Source organism: Calypte anna, chromosome Z (genome assembly GCF_003957555.1).
Source record: "Calypte anna isolate BGI_N300 chromosome Z, bCalAnn1_v1.p, whole genome shotgun sequence".
NCBI classification, from domain to species: domain Eukaryota; kingdom Metazoa; phylum Chordata; class Aves; order Apodiformes; family Trochilidae; genus Calypte; species Calypte anna.
Window position 1 is genome coordinate 63,951,908 of NC_044274.1, and position 17,206 is coordinate 63,969,113.

The 17,206-nt window shown below is 39.9% G+C and overlaps 1 protein-coding gene across 2 annotated transcripts in view; it reads left to right on the forward strand.

The window, feature by feature from the left end:
• LPAR1 (lysophosphatidic acid receptor 1) overlaps window positions 1–17,206 on the forward strand; it is a 76,870-nt gene that overhangs the window by 21,262 nt on the left and 38,402 nt on the right. For both annotated transcript variants that reach the window (XM_030467284.1, XM_030467283.1), the window contains one exon: window positions 4,303–4,472. In XM_030467284.1, coding sequence (XP_030323144.1) covers window positions 4,413–4,472 — 60 coding nt within the window. In that variant the 5' untranslated portion in view covers window positions 4,303–4,412. The remainder of the gene's footprint in view (window positions 1–4,302; window positions 4,473–17,206) is intronic.

The following is a 17,206-nucleotide window of genomic DNA, read 5'->3' on the forward strand; positions in this document are numbered from 1 at the left end:
GTTCTGTAACTCATAGAAGAAAATCCAAACTTTTGCCATAGTTCCTATCAGTCATTATAGTAAAACACAGATTAATAGGAAAGCCTCTTCTCTTTCCTTAGCAGCATGAAATTGGAAGAAATTTTTCTGCCTTTCTTGTTTGTTTTCTTACATACTAGAAACTGTGCCCAGAGTTGTTCTTTTTGGGACTGAGTTGTTACTGGAGAGCAGAAAAATACCTCCATGAGTCCACAGTAGGTAATGAGGAATTCATGTTATCACCATCAGTTTAACAAGTGGTATCCTGAAGCGACAGGCTGATAAGTCATTGCTGCTGCTCTTCCCTGTATGGTGTTCATGTGCCTGAACCACTGTGGTGGAGTCATGCTTGTATTTGTGGATTGACCAAACTAATGCTCACAAGCAGCAGTTTTTTGATGAAAGAGTCTGCTGGAGGTGAGTCATGACAAATAATTACTTTTGTATGACAAGGCTTCAGATGCCACATGAAATGTGGAATGTCTCTGAAGTGACATCTGAAAGTGGGACCCCTATGTCAGATCTTTTTTTCTTACTTTGTTGGCTTTTTATATGTTGTTTGTTGATGATCTTTTTCCTTGATGGGCTTATGGATGCTCTCCATGTGGGATCAATTAAGACTTAAAACTACCCTCTAAGAAACCATAAGTTAGCCTTTTATTCAGTAGACATGTGCAGGGAGGGTAGTTTTGTTTAGCTAAGTCACCTCTAAGAGCTTCAAGGTCATACCAAATCAGCATTTTCAGTGTAATGTAATCCAGAAGTCTTTGAAGCCAAGCTGTGGTGTCAAAAGATGCTCTTACAAGGCGGAAAAGGAAAGCTGAAAGACAGCAGCAGTGCAGGAGACCTGAAATTGTCTGACACAGGGGACAGCTGCAAATTTTAAAAACCCAATTTACCTTTCAATCCCAGCACCTCATTCTAAGGGAGGCACTGTGGTATTTGTGTGCTAAGACACACAGTGATGTAGAAGTTGTTGCTACTGCTGTATCACTCCTAAATTGCACATCACTCGTTCTGTGCAAGAAACTGGGGGAGAGGGGAATAGGGCTAATAATTGTCATTGCAGTGTATTCTTGGGAAGCAGTTCTTCCAAAGTGATGTTTTGTGGATATGTGATTGCATTTCTCCTAACTGCTCCAAGTAATGACAAAACTGTGTGGTTCCTTTTTTCTGTGGTCTCAGACAGCTGATCCAGAAATCACAATGCTTAATCACAGTGTGTTGGAGATCAGTATGTTTTGTTCAGTGAGGATGTGTTCCTGTTCTGTATGTGAGATACATGATACTCTGCTAAGCATCAGCTGATTTTTTTCTCAGTTAACCAAAAACTCGGTATGTTACCATAAATGACTTTCTAAATAATGTAGTTTATGATGACACATCATTTCTTAGACATGAGTCACCTTCACAGAGGATAAAAAATTCTTCTAATTTTACTAGTTTTAGATATACATCCAGCATGTTTTCCCACTTTGCAGTTAGTAAAGACTGCAACATCTGTCAAGTGAGGAGTATGTAGAACTGTTTTCACCTTGAAACCTGCAGTTCTGGTGTTCGGAAACGAGATGTGTGAATCTGCTTCCAAATTTGAGTTGGGTTTTTTTCAGTGCTTTGTAGTGAAGCAAGCCATCAAAGTCTTGTTAGTAAGAAGCCACTCCTGTGCTTTTTTTTTTTTCTTCCAGCCTTCCTTTGTAATACAGATTACATTTTCTGTCATAATGCCCTTTAGTGAAGTTCATTTGAGGATCCTGTTCCCTTTATTTGTAGTTCTTGAAAAACACAAGACTGCACCCTGAACTCACAGGGATATTAAGTTAGGAGCCACCTTTGTTTGCTTGAATGGAGTCAGCTTGTTTTTGCACTGCTGTGAAAACACCATCCCTCCTCTGTAATTCTGAGGGACATTAGGTAGACTGGGAGAGTCCTTTAGTTCAGTCCAGCCTATTTTCATCTGGAATGCTTTTAGGAGCCTAACCAGTTGGCAGAAAGTCCTAACCATTGTGTACATCATGCTCAGGAGGCTGGGAAGCGATATGTATGGAGAAAAGCTTTCCTTTTCCTAGCCAAATGGAGGGATCAGTGAAGTGCAGAAGGGGAGAACTGAAATTATTACAGACAGAGATTTTTTTATTAATTCTATGTTTTCTATTTTTTGAACAGATACTGTAAAATTTCTACAGACATATTCTTATCTGCATTGAAGTGCTCACTGGATTTTATGGGGTTAAGCTTTTCTGACATTTGTGTTCTACCTGGAGTGCACATTGATAGTTAAAGGCTGAACAGACTTAGGATTTTTTCTCTTAGTTTTTCATTACTGTTCTGTGATGTGACGAACAGCATTCTAAACATACATCTGGTTTTGGTCTAGATAGTCTTCCCTTAGGTCAGCTTCATGTGTAATCTTTTCCTCATCTTTATTATTCAAGAGCAGATGAGGTTCAAGATTAAGAAAAGAGCACTCGTGATTAGCTGCTGTGAAGTAGGTACACTGATACTGCTGCTCTTAAGCATGTTATGAGAAGAACAGAAACAAAGGTCGTATGAGATCTTATTTAAGGTACATTTGTGGCCACTCAGGAGAAAGTGATCAAATATGCTGGTTCAGGATCTTGAGCCTGTTGATGGAGTTTTACTGAAAATTCTTGGTCAAATAGCAAAGCTTCCCAGAAAAGCAGTCGTTTCAAGTTGATGTTATCAGGGCATTTTATTTTTATTATTCTCTCATGAATGGTGAAAAAACACGGCAAATTTCAGAAAACAGACAAAACTCTATTTTTTAAAATAAAACAGGGAGCCCAAAAGATGTGTAGTTTGGTTCTTTGATTTTCCAAAGGTTTTCCTGAAGGAATGCCAAATCTCCACTTTCTGTCCTCTCTGTGAGTATAATAGTAGAAATTTGGAACAAGGAGTGGAAAGAATGAAAGGTTACTAGCAAGAAGTGAGTAGGAAAGAACAGGGGTCATTGGAAAGCTATATAAAGACGGAAAATGTGATCCAAGAGCCTGGAAGATGAGGCAGCTACATGTGACGTAATGCAACTGGAGATCTGTTGAAATATGAAGCAGGCACTTCAAGATCATGCTTTTTAAGAAGGAGAAATAATTTCCATAGTGGTCTGCAAGGGATGAGTTCAAATGAGCAACACCAAAAATAAACAAAACAAACAAAAAAAAAAAACCAAACTATAAGTGACTCAAAAAGCATGTGGAGTTCAACTTTCCTGCAATACTTATCTGTTTTTTCTTGGCTTGGTAAGTAAGCACTGTCTTTGAAAAAAAAAACAAAACCTGGATTTCAGGAAAGTTTCTACCATTGTCTGTATGACTACACCATTCTCTCAGTATGAAAAATACCACTTAGGTTTGGAAGACATTGAATACCATCAGCTTGAGTGGTTTTCCTCTACAACTTACAGAATAGGAAATGGTAAGTAGGTATGGACAACAGTAGGTGTCTCTTTAGGATCATTTCAGTGGTGGTTCATCAGTGGTTTGTGTTGTTTGTGTCTGGACTGACTGGGGGGAAAAAAAATGCAGTGGTCTTCTTCCAGAATTTTTAAAATATCTTAATTTCTTGGCCATGTATATATTTTCCCTCTTGTTTGTTTGTTTTCAGCTCAAAAGAATGCAAGCATAAATGGAAGCTGATCTAACCTTTATAGTCATGATAGTTACAGGAATAACATGATTCTGTTGTATCATCTAACCAGACTTTACAATGTGATTCAATATATTCACTACAGCAAATCTGTTCCTGTCTAGAAAAAAAAAAAAAAAGTTTAGTTAAAATAAATGAAGGAAAGATACCATGGTGTGTGAGCAATTTTTCTTAAAGCAGAAGAATGGTTCATATGACCACTAAAGTGCATAACAACAGTTGTTGAAGATATACGTGTATCCTAAATTCCAACAAGTAATTCTATGAGTACTCTCCTGTGAAAGTTTTGATTTTTTTTCTTTGGGAGTTAAAAAGAACATTAACACAATTCCAGTGCTCTGTAGGTGAACATTTTTCCTTATGAATGTGTACATGGTCTATGCATTAGCCTTTGTGCTGTATTCAGTTTGTTTGGCTTCTAGTTTGTGTGGCTGGTTTTGCTGTTCTGGACTGAATTCCAGTATACCCTTTGAAACTTCTCTGCCAAATCTATTGTGAATGACCATCTAAGCAAGTTGGGTTGGACAAACTGACAGGCTGGTTTTGTAGCATCCAAGGTGATTGGGTGTTGTCCCTATACCCAGTTCTCATGTTACTCTCAAATTTTGTCTTTCGTCATAGGAGCAAATGCCAGAATGAGCAGAATCTGAGGAAGTGCTCTCTGTGTTCCTACTGAAGGTTTGTGGGTGCAGAGAAAGGGTTCAAAGGCATCAGGAACATTTTGAGCTACCATGGATATCCCCACTGATTTGGTGCCGTCCTCCATGATGTCCCAGCCTGAGGTGATTGAGGTGAGTAGACCATGAGGAAGTTCTGGCAGCTGAACTGACCAAACATCTTTTTAATTTCCTCATCAAATCCTGTTTTTTTTCTCCTATCTCATTTCTAAGTCATCGAGGGAATTTTTCCTGAAATGCCATTTGCTAATGATGTTGTTACTCTTCAACTCATGGTACTGCTTTATGTTACTATTCATAGAAGAAAATATATAGCAAAATTTGATCCTTATTGACTACATGTAGGTGGTCTTGCACTGTGGGTTTGATTTTTATTGTCCGTAATGTAGAAGGTAATAATGTGGCTCATTTGGAACAGAACCACGGGAAATTGCATGTTTGGTGTTCTTATCAGAAAAAGCTAAAGTTTTAAGCCAAAAGCAGCCATAAAATTAATAATTTACTTACAACTGCTAACACACTAATCTTGCTTTAAAGAACAGACTTGATACTTAATATTACCAGAGTGATTTCTTCAGCTCCATGTACTCAACTTGTATTTTCTGGTGAAGTAAATATTACAAACATAAAAGATGTTACTAACATGAGACTTCATCTCAGAAAGCACTTTCAAAGTCCATTTGACTTCATAGACTTAAGTGCCTGTTGCAACATAAAACTTTTAAGGATTTATATTTTACTGATGAGAGCACCGCAATTGATTAAGGTAGATGTCAGAAAATGAGAGATACATTGTTCATTTCACTTTTTTGTTGTTGTTTACTGGAAATTATTTGGCTCAGGAGACTACAGCTCTTAGCAATACGCACTGAGAAGTGCAGTAGTTCAGGGATCCTGGGATCCTGTGAAATTGCAAGAAACATATCCACTTATGAGTAGTGATGTAAAACAAGCTGAATCCGAAACCATTTTTTGGGGTAATTTCTTTGTGCTTCTCTTCTTCCTGTGCTTCTCTTCCTGGTTTGGGCCAGGATAAAGGTAACTTCCTGTCTTGTAATTTTGCTTTCAGCTAAGTCTCTTCTAAGTAGCTGCACTTACTGAATTCACAGCAAGTTTCTCAGACAGTGTCTGCTTCTATGACTGAAAACACTCTATGTCTATAGCTACTGCTAGAGAATGTTATGCAGAACTAAGGCCACTGCTCGGTTCTGAGGAACATCTTGTGCTCCAGAAAGAGAAAAGGAGTAAAGGGGTCACACCTACAACCCTCCTTCAGGGAGAAGTGTACAAGACAGGTGATCAAAACTGAACAAATGGAATATTCCATCCCATACGTGTCATGGTATAAATCTGAGGGATCATAAGGTCAAGCCCCTTCCTTTTTCTGCTCCTTCATCCATGAGTGGTAGCCTGGGAGAATTCCATCTGTTCATCTGCCTGTGGTCCTGATCCATGCTAGCCTGAATCTGTGTGTTCCTGCCTCCAGCTCCCAACTACTGCTGACTTCAGCCTGGACTTTCCCAAGGCTGCCCTGCAGCCTCAGTGGTGATGTGAGCATTACTGGGAGAAGGGGAGAGTAATGTGGTATAATTTTTTGTATATTAGTATATAGCTGCTCCTCCCAACTTTGTGTCATCAGCAGACTTGCTGAGAAGACACTCTGTCTCATCATCAAGGTAACTGAAAAAGATAAAACAGGACTGGACCCAGCACTGACCCTTTGGGGACTCCACCGGTCACAGGTCTCCAAGTGCACTCTGTACCATTAATCACCACTCTTTGGCTCACTTCTGTAGCCAGTTCTTGATCCATCTCTCTGCAGATTTTCTATTCCACATTTCCTGAGCTTGCTCACGAGGATGTTATGGGAGACAGTGTCAAAAGCCTTACTAAGGTCAAGTTAGACCGCATCCACTGGTGTCCCTGCATCCACCCATTCAGTCACAGCATCATAGAAGACTGTCAGATGAGTAAGCATGATTTCCCCTTGGTAAATCCATGCTGACTACTCCTGATAACTTCTTCTCTTCCATGTGCTTAGAGGTAAGCTCCAGAATGAGCTGCTCCATCATTTTTTCAGGCATGGAGGTGAGGCTGACTGGCTGAGTGGAGTACTGTAATTGCCTGGATCTTCCTTCTTGCCCTTTTTGAAGACTTCAGTGACAATGGCTTTCCTCCAGTCCTCAGGCACCTCTCCTATTTGCCATGATCTTTTGAAACAATAGATAGTGGTAGGGTGATAACATCAGCAGCTCACACAACACTCTTGGGTCCATCACACCAGGGCCCATGGAACTGTTTATTCAATTTGCATAACTCATCTCTAACCCAGTCTTCATTCACCAGTGGAGAGTGTTCCCTCCTCCAGGCTTTCTCTCTTTTGTCCAGGGACTGGAGTTCACAAGGGCTGGTCTTAGGAGTAAAGACTGAAGCAAAGAAACTATTCAGCACCTCTGTCTTCTCTGCATCCTCTACATCCTCAGTTATCAGGGCTCCCACCCCATTCAGCAGTGGGCCCAAATTTTCCCTACTCTTACTTTTTTACTTTTACCATGGATATATTTGAAGAAGCTCTTCTTGTTTCCTTTTACTTCCTCTGCTAGTTTGAGTTCTGAGAAGGCTTTGGCCCTTCTTGTTGCCTTCCTACATGATCTGATAACACCCTTATAGTTCTCCCAAGTGACCAGTCTTCCATTAACTGTGAATTTCTTTCTTCCATGAGACTTTCTTAAGAAGTTCCATATTGAGCCATGCAGGTCTCTTACTATTTCTACCCAACTTTTTACTGAAGGGATTTTACTAAATACAGTCACCATTCTGTTGTACTTGTGGGTGAATAAATGCACATGCCCTATGTTTGCAGAGTGTCTGCAAAATAAATCCTTCCCTGGGCTTGCTAGACCAAGATAAATGGATGATTCTGGTCACTGACTGGTAACCCAGAAAGCATTTCCTCTGCACTTAGGTTTTAGAGACTGCTTTTCAATGAGATTTGACTTTGAAGCCAAAAAGAGAAGGCAACAGGAAACAAAGGCAAGACTGATGAATTGATGTGGAAGCTTATGGTAGAAAAATATTCTCTCAAACTCATTGAAATAATTGACTCAAATTTGATGTCTGTATGGAGTGACTGACCTGCATGCATGCATTCCCAGAAATTCCAGTAAACTGATAGTTGCTGTAAGACATTAAACCTATGTCATGGAGTAACAGCTCTAAACAATCTTCTGGGAGCCTTATGTATGTTTCTGAGGGTAACGAAGAGCTTTTTAATAGGCAAAGACTTCGACATGTGACTAAAGGGACAAATCATTAGATGGAAGTACTGAAGTAAAGCACTTTTCAGATTGGGACTGTGTGGGCTCTCCTTTCATGATTGTGTTGACATATAAATGAATTTTGGGTGTTGTTTAGAAAACTATATTCATTAAAATACTTTTCTTTTTTTTTTTTTTTTCCTGGAGGACATTATTTTGCTTTTTAAAACTGAGCAGATGCCACAGTGTGCCACAAAAGACTTTTAGAGTCTAATGTTCTAAGGATTTAAAAAAAATCTTGGAAGTAGCCTTGCATGCCTTCCGCATGAGCTAGATACAGAAAGAAGTGTTCTACTACTTTACTTTAAACTTTATTTTATCTTTAATCTTTTTTTTTTATCTTTTAATCGTTAGTGTTTCCTTTAGCATTGCCAGGATAGTTGGCTTCTTTCACCTTTGGTCAATATACTCTTAGAAATAAATATTATCTATTTTGTATACACATGTATGTATAGGTAGACATGTATATTCATCTCAATAATAATAATTCCTCTGCATATCACCAGCCCTTTAACTTCACAAGGCAAATAAGAATAGACTCTTATTTACCACAGGAGAATCTTGGAGATCTCAGCAGGACCTTCTACAATTCAAAGCCCTCCCCAACAGTTTTTTGTCTGGGTTTGAAACCTACAAGTGTTTGTCATGGTACTGCAGTGAGGAAGTGCCTGCAAATTTATTTACAAGTGGTATCTTCCTCAAGATTTGTATTCTGAGTCAGGTAACAATAGATGGACATTTTCAAAAAGTTTTTAAAGTCTCTTCTTGATACCAGATGTGACAGTGTTTTAAAATACTCCAGTTGCTAGAGAATCAACACAGAAGATGCTTTCAGAGCTTACTACAAGTCACTATTGAGGCAACACATTTTCCAGAGTTACATTTCTTTATACCCTCTCTACCCACTGACCTATCCAAAGCTCTCTGCTCCCATGTTCTTTACCCCTCACAGCATCCTGTTACCAGATGTACGGAACAGTGATTAAGAGCAAAGTTTTAAGGCATCTTGGTCTTGTTAAAATGAGAAGGATAAGTAAAGTTTCAGGATACTTTAGCTATCCATGTGGAACAGAAAATAATTCTGGGGAGCCATTCACAATGTGTCAGAGACGTCAATGAAATAAAAAATTTCCAAAATATGCTTTGAGTTTTTGGCAATGGGGTTTTATTGTAAAACAGAATCTAGTAATTTCAGATTTGATAATCTCCTACAGAGAAAGAAACAAATTGTAACAGAACATTTTCATATTCTAAGTTGGGGCTATTTTTTGGTACATATGTATGGTAACTTCATACCCCAGCAATGTGTGAGTAACATTATATCATAGAAACCTGATTAGTGTGATAATGCAGTAAGAGGAAATTCTGTAAGAGGCATTTAGCATCCCAGAGGGCTTTGCTGTTTGCAAAAAGGAAACATAACAAGTGGTGATCTAAAGTGATTAATGTACTCGGTGGAGTGATTAGTATCTTCTCTCTTTGTGAATGGCACAAGATGAATTCCGCAGTTGAAAGCTTTGAAGAAGGAATTGTATCAGTTCCATTTGCTTAATGAACCAGGGACTTCCAGAAGTGCTTCAGAAATGCTTAAAACAAGAAAACAACAAAAATTCATCATTCTCTCTTTGCTTTTGCCAGCAGTGAATCTTATCAGCCAAATAGGAGAAGTAAATGAGCACTTTTAAATAACTGCCTTGCAGCTGTTCTGAAGAGAAATCCTGAGCAGTTTCCATTATAGTGGACTTTTCATGGCTGTGTGGTTACTAGAGAAAAAAAAAAACCACTTCTCTCACTCTGTGCCATTGAATACTTCTCTATTTTCCCTTCTTTTTGTTTGAATTTGAGTGGAACCACTTTAAGCTATCCTTGCCACAGAATGGTAATCCCCAGTAGTGTTTTCCTCTTAAGGATGATGGCTGAGAGCAAACTCCTGTGGGGTGGCACAGCTGTTGTCACTCGTTTCCCCAACAAAGCCCAAAACAATTTGCATTTTGGGTTTGGTGCCCATATTTCTACTACCAACAAATGTGCTGGATTTTCTTTTCATCCCCTTGTAAGTGAGTAAACAAACCAACCTTTTTAACAAAACAGACCTCTGGCAGTGTAAATAAGGTGAACATGAGAACAAAAGGAAGTGTTGAGACTGGAAGAAACAAATTGTGAATATTATATCCACTCAGTTACAAGCATCACAGGGGAAACTTAAATATTAGTGTGCTCTTTTTTATTACTATTCTTATATTATGTGACGTTACCAGAGGTTCAAAATACAAGTCCATTTTGTTCAAAGTAGACCAACTGTGTGAACAAGTTTCTGATACAGAACCCATTTTTGCCAGAGCCCCAAGAGATAGCTTTTTCTGTATTCTGTTTATGCATTTCACAAAACAGTGCATCAAATCAAAAGAAGCACAAACTGCTTAATGTATATTTCAAGAAAAAAATATTTGACATTGAAACACAGGATAGTCTTATTTCCATTTGGAAATTTCAATTTCCAGCCTAAAATGAAATTTGCCATGCTCATTAGCATAGTTTTGAATACATCTTTTGTTTGTAGGCTAAACTATTCCAAGTGCTCACTTTGCTGGTTTTCTTGGTGAGGAGTGATCAAAGGTGTGCCCTGGAGATGGCAGTAGCACCAACAGCCTACAGCATTTTTTCAGCATAAAATGCCAATCTCTCAGCTGCTGGAGCCAAGAATTAATTCCCAGCTTGGCTCACTGAGCACTGAACTGGGCTGAAAAGACGCATGCATGTTGCAATTGATTTCTTTCCCTCCCGTTTCTTCCGCCCTGATAGTTTCTAAAGTGACACAGACAGGGAGGGGAGTGTGTGCTGAACCTCTCTCCAGATAGACCTTCGTGGAGGTGGGGTCTTTGGGAAATGTCTGTCCCTGGCTTCTCACTATGCACAGCAGCCTTCAGGGACTCATAGCAGGTCAGATGTCTGGCTATGATGTCCAGGTTGGGGATCAGGCAGGTGGACAGCCAGGGAGTGAACTGGGTGAGGCAGTGAAGATGCCTAGTCTGCATCATGACATTTATTTTTTTTAAAGGCATAAGAGGTGGCATTTTTCAGTCACTGAATTAGCTTATGAAGTATAATTGCCTTGTCTCCCATAGAGCTAGAAGATAACTGAATCTATACCCATGCTTGGCTGATGTTTGTGAAGTTTAGCTTGTCCTGAAAACTCCCCCAGAAGAAAATGAATCTTAAAGAATTTTGCAGAAACCCGTTCTGTACTCTGTATGGAACATTTGGGCTCTCTCAATTTGGGTTCGACATGCCCAATCACATCACTCCTGGTGGCAAAGCCAATTACTGTATTTTTGGAATACCTCCACATTGCAGTGGTGGCCTCCCTTTGAGTGGATCTTCGCAGGCAAAGACAGGGTGGCAGAGAAGTGCTGTGTGGTCTTGGAACAAATCTTCAGTGATCAAAGTGTTTAAGCCATCCTAGTAATGTCAAGGGGGATCTGGTGATGCGGAATGGTGTTCTGATTCAAACAGTCTTCATTTCCTTCTCAACTGGAGAACATGCATCAGAACATGAGAGAGCAGCCAGGCAGAAAGGGACCTGGGAGTCTGCATCGACAAGAAACTGAACATGAGCCAGCAGTGTGCCCAGGTGGCCAAGAAGGCCAATGGCATCCTGGCCTGTATCAAAAACAGCGTCACCAGCAGGTCCAGGGAGGTGATTCTGCCCCTGTACTCAGCACTGGTTAGGCCACACCTCGAGTACTGTGTCCAGTTCTGGGCCCCTCAGTTTAAGAAGGATGTAGAGGTCCTGGAACAGGTCCAAAGGAGGGCAACCAGGCTGGTGAAGGGACTCGAGCACAGGCCCTATGAGGAGAGGCTGAGAGAGCTGGGGCTGTTCAGCCTGAAGAAGAGGAGGCTCAAGGGAGACCTCATTGCTGTCTACAACTACCTGAAAGGAGGCTGTAGCGAGGTGGGAACTGGACTCTTTTCACAGACGACCTTCAACAAGACAAGAGGACACAGTCTTAAGTTGTGCCAGGGGAGGTTTAGGTTAGATATTAGAAAGAATCTCTTCACAGAGAGGGTGATTAGGCTATGGAATGGACTGCCCGGAGAGGTGGTAGATTCTCCGTCCCTGGAGACATTTAAAAAAAGACTGGATGTGGCACTCAGTGCCATGGTTTAGCAACTGCTGCACTGGGTCAAGGGTTGGACTAGATGATCTCTGAGGTTCCTTCCAACCCGGCTAATTCTATGATTCTATGAACATGCAGGTAGTGGTTGAGAGGCGTGCAGCTGAAAATGTGGAAAGGGAGCAAGCAATACAGCAGTGTCTGAACTGCTGGGTAGGTTGCTGGGGGGATGAGTACTGTATTTTTCTATATATTCTTCTAGCTTTTTAATTTCCTAAATCTCCTCCTTGCAGAATTCTGCAGTGAAATATGTGAATGCATGCTTCCTTTCTGCAGTAATAGAAAGTGCAAGATGTTGCAACCACAGAGCTGGCAGCATAGGGCCCTTTTGGGCCAGTTCATTATGCTTCTGACCACTACAGCTTTTCCATAATGCTCCTGAGTTCAGTGACTTGCAAGGCTCCTGATTTATCTGTCCTCAATAGCCCAAGGGCTAAGTCTTCAGTATTTCAAACCTGATCCTAGTGTCTTCCAGAAAAAAGGGCATTTTTAGAGTAAGCTGTTTTCTTCCTTTTTTAGCCCAGGGAAGCTATTTTTGAACTTACTTTTGTATAGTTGACAGTGAATAAGCACTAAGGAAGGTGAACACCCTCACTGGTTTTATAGTCCATCTTTGGAGCTTGTAATAATAGTTTCCAACAGGATCTGTGTCACTTGTGAATTACACCTTCCAGCAAGCAGTAGTTTCTTTTTCCAGTGTTGCTGGTGACTGGTTCTCTTTGGTACACTGAACAACTTGGTATGTTGGGTTACCCTTTTCAGGTAAAATGTAGGATACAGAGAACTTCTCTATTGAGTTTTTAGTAGCCGAGAAACTTTTTAGCTTTGAGAATTTGTAGTAATAATGGCATACAAGAGCACCATAAAAATTACAGGATATGATAGCTATTTCCTCACCATCCAAAAGTAACTTCATTCTTTATCACATTGTAGCAGATTAAAAGGAATGCCCTTGCAAAGAGATTAATTTCTTCCTCTCTTTTCAGAATTATGAAAGGCAAAATTAGTCTAGTGAAATGAAGAAGAGACCTGCTGTGAGTGAACCACCGCATCTTACACGAGTTTTTCTTTAAATCCATTGAACAATTACTTTGGACAATGCTATTCTAAAAGGGTGTGGGAGGAGATTTTGTGTCTTTGTGTTAGGGCTTCATACTTTGTGCAGATGAAATGGTATACATAAGGCAGAGTAAGCATAATTAATCAGGTAAAATTATAATTAATCAGGAGGCTTTCCAATTTTTAAGTTAAGTTTTAGGTAAATGTGTACTCAACTTCTTCCTTTATCTTTGAAGGAATCATCTTCTTTTCCCCTTACACCTCTTGTTTCTTTGGCTTTGTGCATTTGAACCATACTTTGTGCTTTTCATTAGGTAATGGGGAAATTTTTTTGCAAATTGGAATTTTTTCTCATCTGTTACAACTTTATTAAAATTTGCAGTACTGCAGTTGTGGGCTGAGAAAATATTCACATACTGATTCATTTATTCCTGTAACTGTTTGTTTATGCTTATTCTGAAGATACTCTTAATTGATACTCTTAGGGATCTTGAAGTTGATAATTCTCTGAAGTTTTTCAGCTCTAGCCTTTCTGGTATACAAGTTGGCACACTTAAGAGCAACTAAACAGAAAACAGCGCTACTGCTTTCCCTTCACTGCTGGACTCAATGTACACTTACAGCTGTTTTGAAGTCCTAGTCTACCACTCTCCATTTTACATTTCCTTTGAAATATTTTCTAGATTTTTGGGTAGCACTGAGACTGATAAATACTATTTTTGGGATCCCAAAGTATCTACCTTAGAACTGAAAGCTTATCCTGTATAGAGTCTCCTCAAGTCTTGCATGCTTTAAGAAATCTTCATGCAAGTTGCACAGCTTCTGCAAAACTGAGATCTCTGGCTTATACCTGGCATTTCATAGTACGTGAAACTGTCATCTTCCTCAGACTTCCTTGCCAAATAAATTGCTTTTCAGTCCTCTCAGTGTTCTGACTAAGAAAACAGCAGCACGTTGAAGTTTAATGCAGTAAAGGGGAAAAAAAGAGGAGCAAACTCTGCTTGGAGAGCCTAGGGTTAAAATATTTTTAAGAGTTTCCCTCAATATGGAATAATTTTTGTGGCTTCCAAGTTTTAAAAGCTCTGTAAAAGTCAGACTTCAGTATTCTATGAATTTTAAGCTCTGTGTCTCTTGGCAGGAAGGGACTGCACCCATGAATGCTGGGGAGGCTGGGTGTCTTTTCACAGCTGGGTGGTTTTTTCACAGCTCTCAGTTTGCTGTGGTGTTTGTAGACTGATCATTTGCCCTGCAGGCACCTCGTGCTAGCTGGTACTTTATTTAGACAATATCAATCAGAAGTGTTTGAAAACTTGTTAGTTTTCCACCCTAAGCATCTCCGCTCTCCAGGTAGGCTGTCACTGACACTGAGCTGGCAGGATCCAGGGCTCCCCTGTCACCTTCCTACTCCAGGCAGGTAGTGCCTTCTCCACTCTGGTCTCTTCCCTGGTAGGGAAGGGGATTTGCTGCCCATCCAAGGACATCCCATGGGCAAGCTGTTCCATGCCCTGGGTCCAATTCCTCTTTCAGCTCCTCAGTGAAGGAGAGGTGGGGCAGCAGCAAAATGAATCAAGCACAAAACACTGCAAGGTTGCTTACATGGGCTCCTCTTCCCGTTCTTCCTGCTGCTACTCCAGTGACATGGTCTTGTACCACTGGAAGAGAGGAGCCAAGAGGACAAGCCAGTGCCAAGGTGACATTGTGGCCACAGTGTTGACTACTGGTGCAGAGTGAGTTTTATTTATTAAGTCCTGGTGACAGATTTCCTGATCTGTGTGTACCATGTAGTGGTTATAGCTACACCTCATGATTTTTAGAGATTTAACTCCATGTACCTAGTATTTTCATGTTCTTTGGTTTGGGACAATTGTGTCTTGAGTATTAAATCAATCTTATGGTTAGAGAAGGCTTTGCTTTTTGCCTTCTCGTTCTGCATTCTGCCTTATCTGTCTCATAGGTTTTCTACACAGATGCATCCTTGAGGTTTAGTTAACATGGGCAATTTGCAGCTTGGTTTGTTTTAAAGTTCTGTTGAGATGTACTAAATGGATGAGGTAAATCTCAGGGCACTGCACATCTGGCTTGCCCAGGCAATGAAACACACTAAGTGGAAACTTCAGGAAATTAAAATATAAACTTCCCTGCCCTTTTACCTTCTGGGGCAGGAGAGGGGATGGGTCTGCCTGCTTGCAAATACCTTTATGGTATTTTAACACTTTCTATACTTCAGTATTTCCCTCCTGCTTGAGCCTTTTCAGTCAGACAGCAGCATCACGGGTAAATGTGATGCCTTGGGATTTGTGTGTTTGTGACCTGGGAGGTCAAAACCTTCCTGTAAGATATACAGTGGCATCCGAGAAACCTGATCATCTGGAAGTCCCCTGTTTGAACTGTTGTCAGCAAACTGTCTTCTGCTCGTCTTTCCCTTGAGAATGAAAAGAGTGCTTTCAAAGGAGATCCCAGGTTTAGGCTAGCATGCCCTAAAACCACAACTTCTCTAAAATGCCTTATGTAAACAAAGCAGTTAGTTCCTGTAGCTTCAAAATGAGAGGAGAAGCCAGTGAGCCCCGTTCTGTTCCTCCAGGATTACTCAAGTGCTGTCATGCTTTTAAATTTGACAGGTCTGACTCTGTAGATGTAATATGCTGTTATGTGCATTGCTTGCATTCAGCTCTAGCTTAGCATTTGGTGCATAAGGCAGGACTTTTCAGGGCAGTGAGATTTTTTAAATCTTGTTTCAGATTTCATATGAAAAGTCTGGGAAGGATATTACAGAACTGGGGGATAATTCACATTCTAAGGCCATACACAAAACAAAGCCACAGGGGGGAAAAATAAATTATATCTACCACATTTTAAATTTCTGGACTAAAAATATGTGTTCTGCCGGGTGTAGCTGGCCTCTCTCCACAGGAGCAACAGTGAAGCAGGAATAGTTACATATGGGCAGCAACCATCTAAAAAAAAATCAGATTGAAAAACATATAGACAAAGACAGATTTTATTCAGGATCAGAAAAGTCCACTAGAATGTGGAGTCCTGACCTCTGTAATTCAGACTGTAAGACTGCATCCAGGTATTCCGACAGAGAAAGAAAAAACAGGGCATTCACATAATTAATGCAGATGTTGGCAAGCTTTTATAAGGACCACTAATTCATTCCTATGACTTCCTCTCTCCCTCAAGGGTTCTTATACTTGACCTGTTATTACCACATGGTCTTTAACCAAAGAATTAAAGCCAGATGTCTTGTAGCTCGGTCCCCCTTTGTTAAATATCCCTTATAAATCATTTTTCCTATGCAGCAGAAAGATTCTACGTGAGAACTTTTTAAAATTCTTTAATAATTAAGGCTGAAAGGTTTCTAACGTAAGAGTTGATGTATCCTAGAGGAACAATAAAAGTTTTATAGTCACTGTGCTGAGAAATGCTATTTACTCTAGCTTTTTATTATCCTAGGTCTGCAAATGTTTCTGGTTTATGTTTTGGTTGGATGTAAAAACATTCTAAAAAGACCTTGCTCTTTATCATAAATCTAAATGTCATGTAATGCATTTGGGATGTGGGTTGAAAGTTTGTCTGTTGCTTTATTGGAATTAGCTTAGTTGTGTTGACAAACAGAAAAATGAAAGGAAATGGAAATAGCTTTGTGCAATTCTAAGGAAATCTTGATCAGATACTATTTTCATTTGACTCCAATTACTAATTCTGTTTCCCAATTCTGTATATTTTTGTTTCAACATGAAGGTTAGGTTAGCTGTAGACTTTCTTTCAGCATGGCTGGAGCTGTCCAAAACATGGAGTTTTGTTTGGGTATTTTAATAAGAAATTCTCACCTCTTAGTGTTGTTGACCTGTTCTTTGATTGGCTTTATTACATGATTTCCTGATAAAACTGCTCCCCTTTTTAAAAAATCAAGTTTAGTAATAGAGTTTCACACTCATAAAAGCAGGGTGTCTAACCAGGTGTCCCGGGTCTATTAAAAAGAGACATTTTTCACATGAGCTTCTTGGTTGTTTGTTGTTTTAATTACTGTTTTTATATCCTCATTGTTAAGCCCCACTAAACAAGGAACCAGGATGTTCTTCAGAGGGTTTTATTTTTCTAAGGTTTGCCTTTTGGGTATTGCAATTTGAGTAAGTAATAATAACTGCGGAAGAAAGCTCATTAAGCATTTACTTGTTACCCAGAGTTACAATGTACAAACTTGTACAGTCTAGTGGAGTATAAGGCTTGTTTGTTGCAGCTGTAGCTGTGCTCAGCTGAGTACTCTGCAAGGAAAATTAATCATGTATTCCAT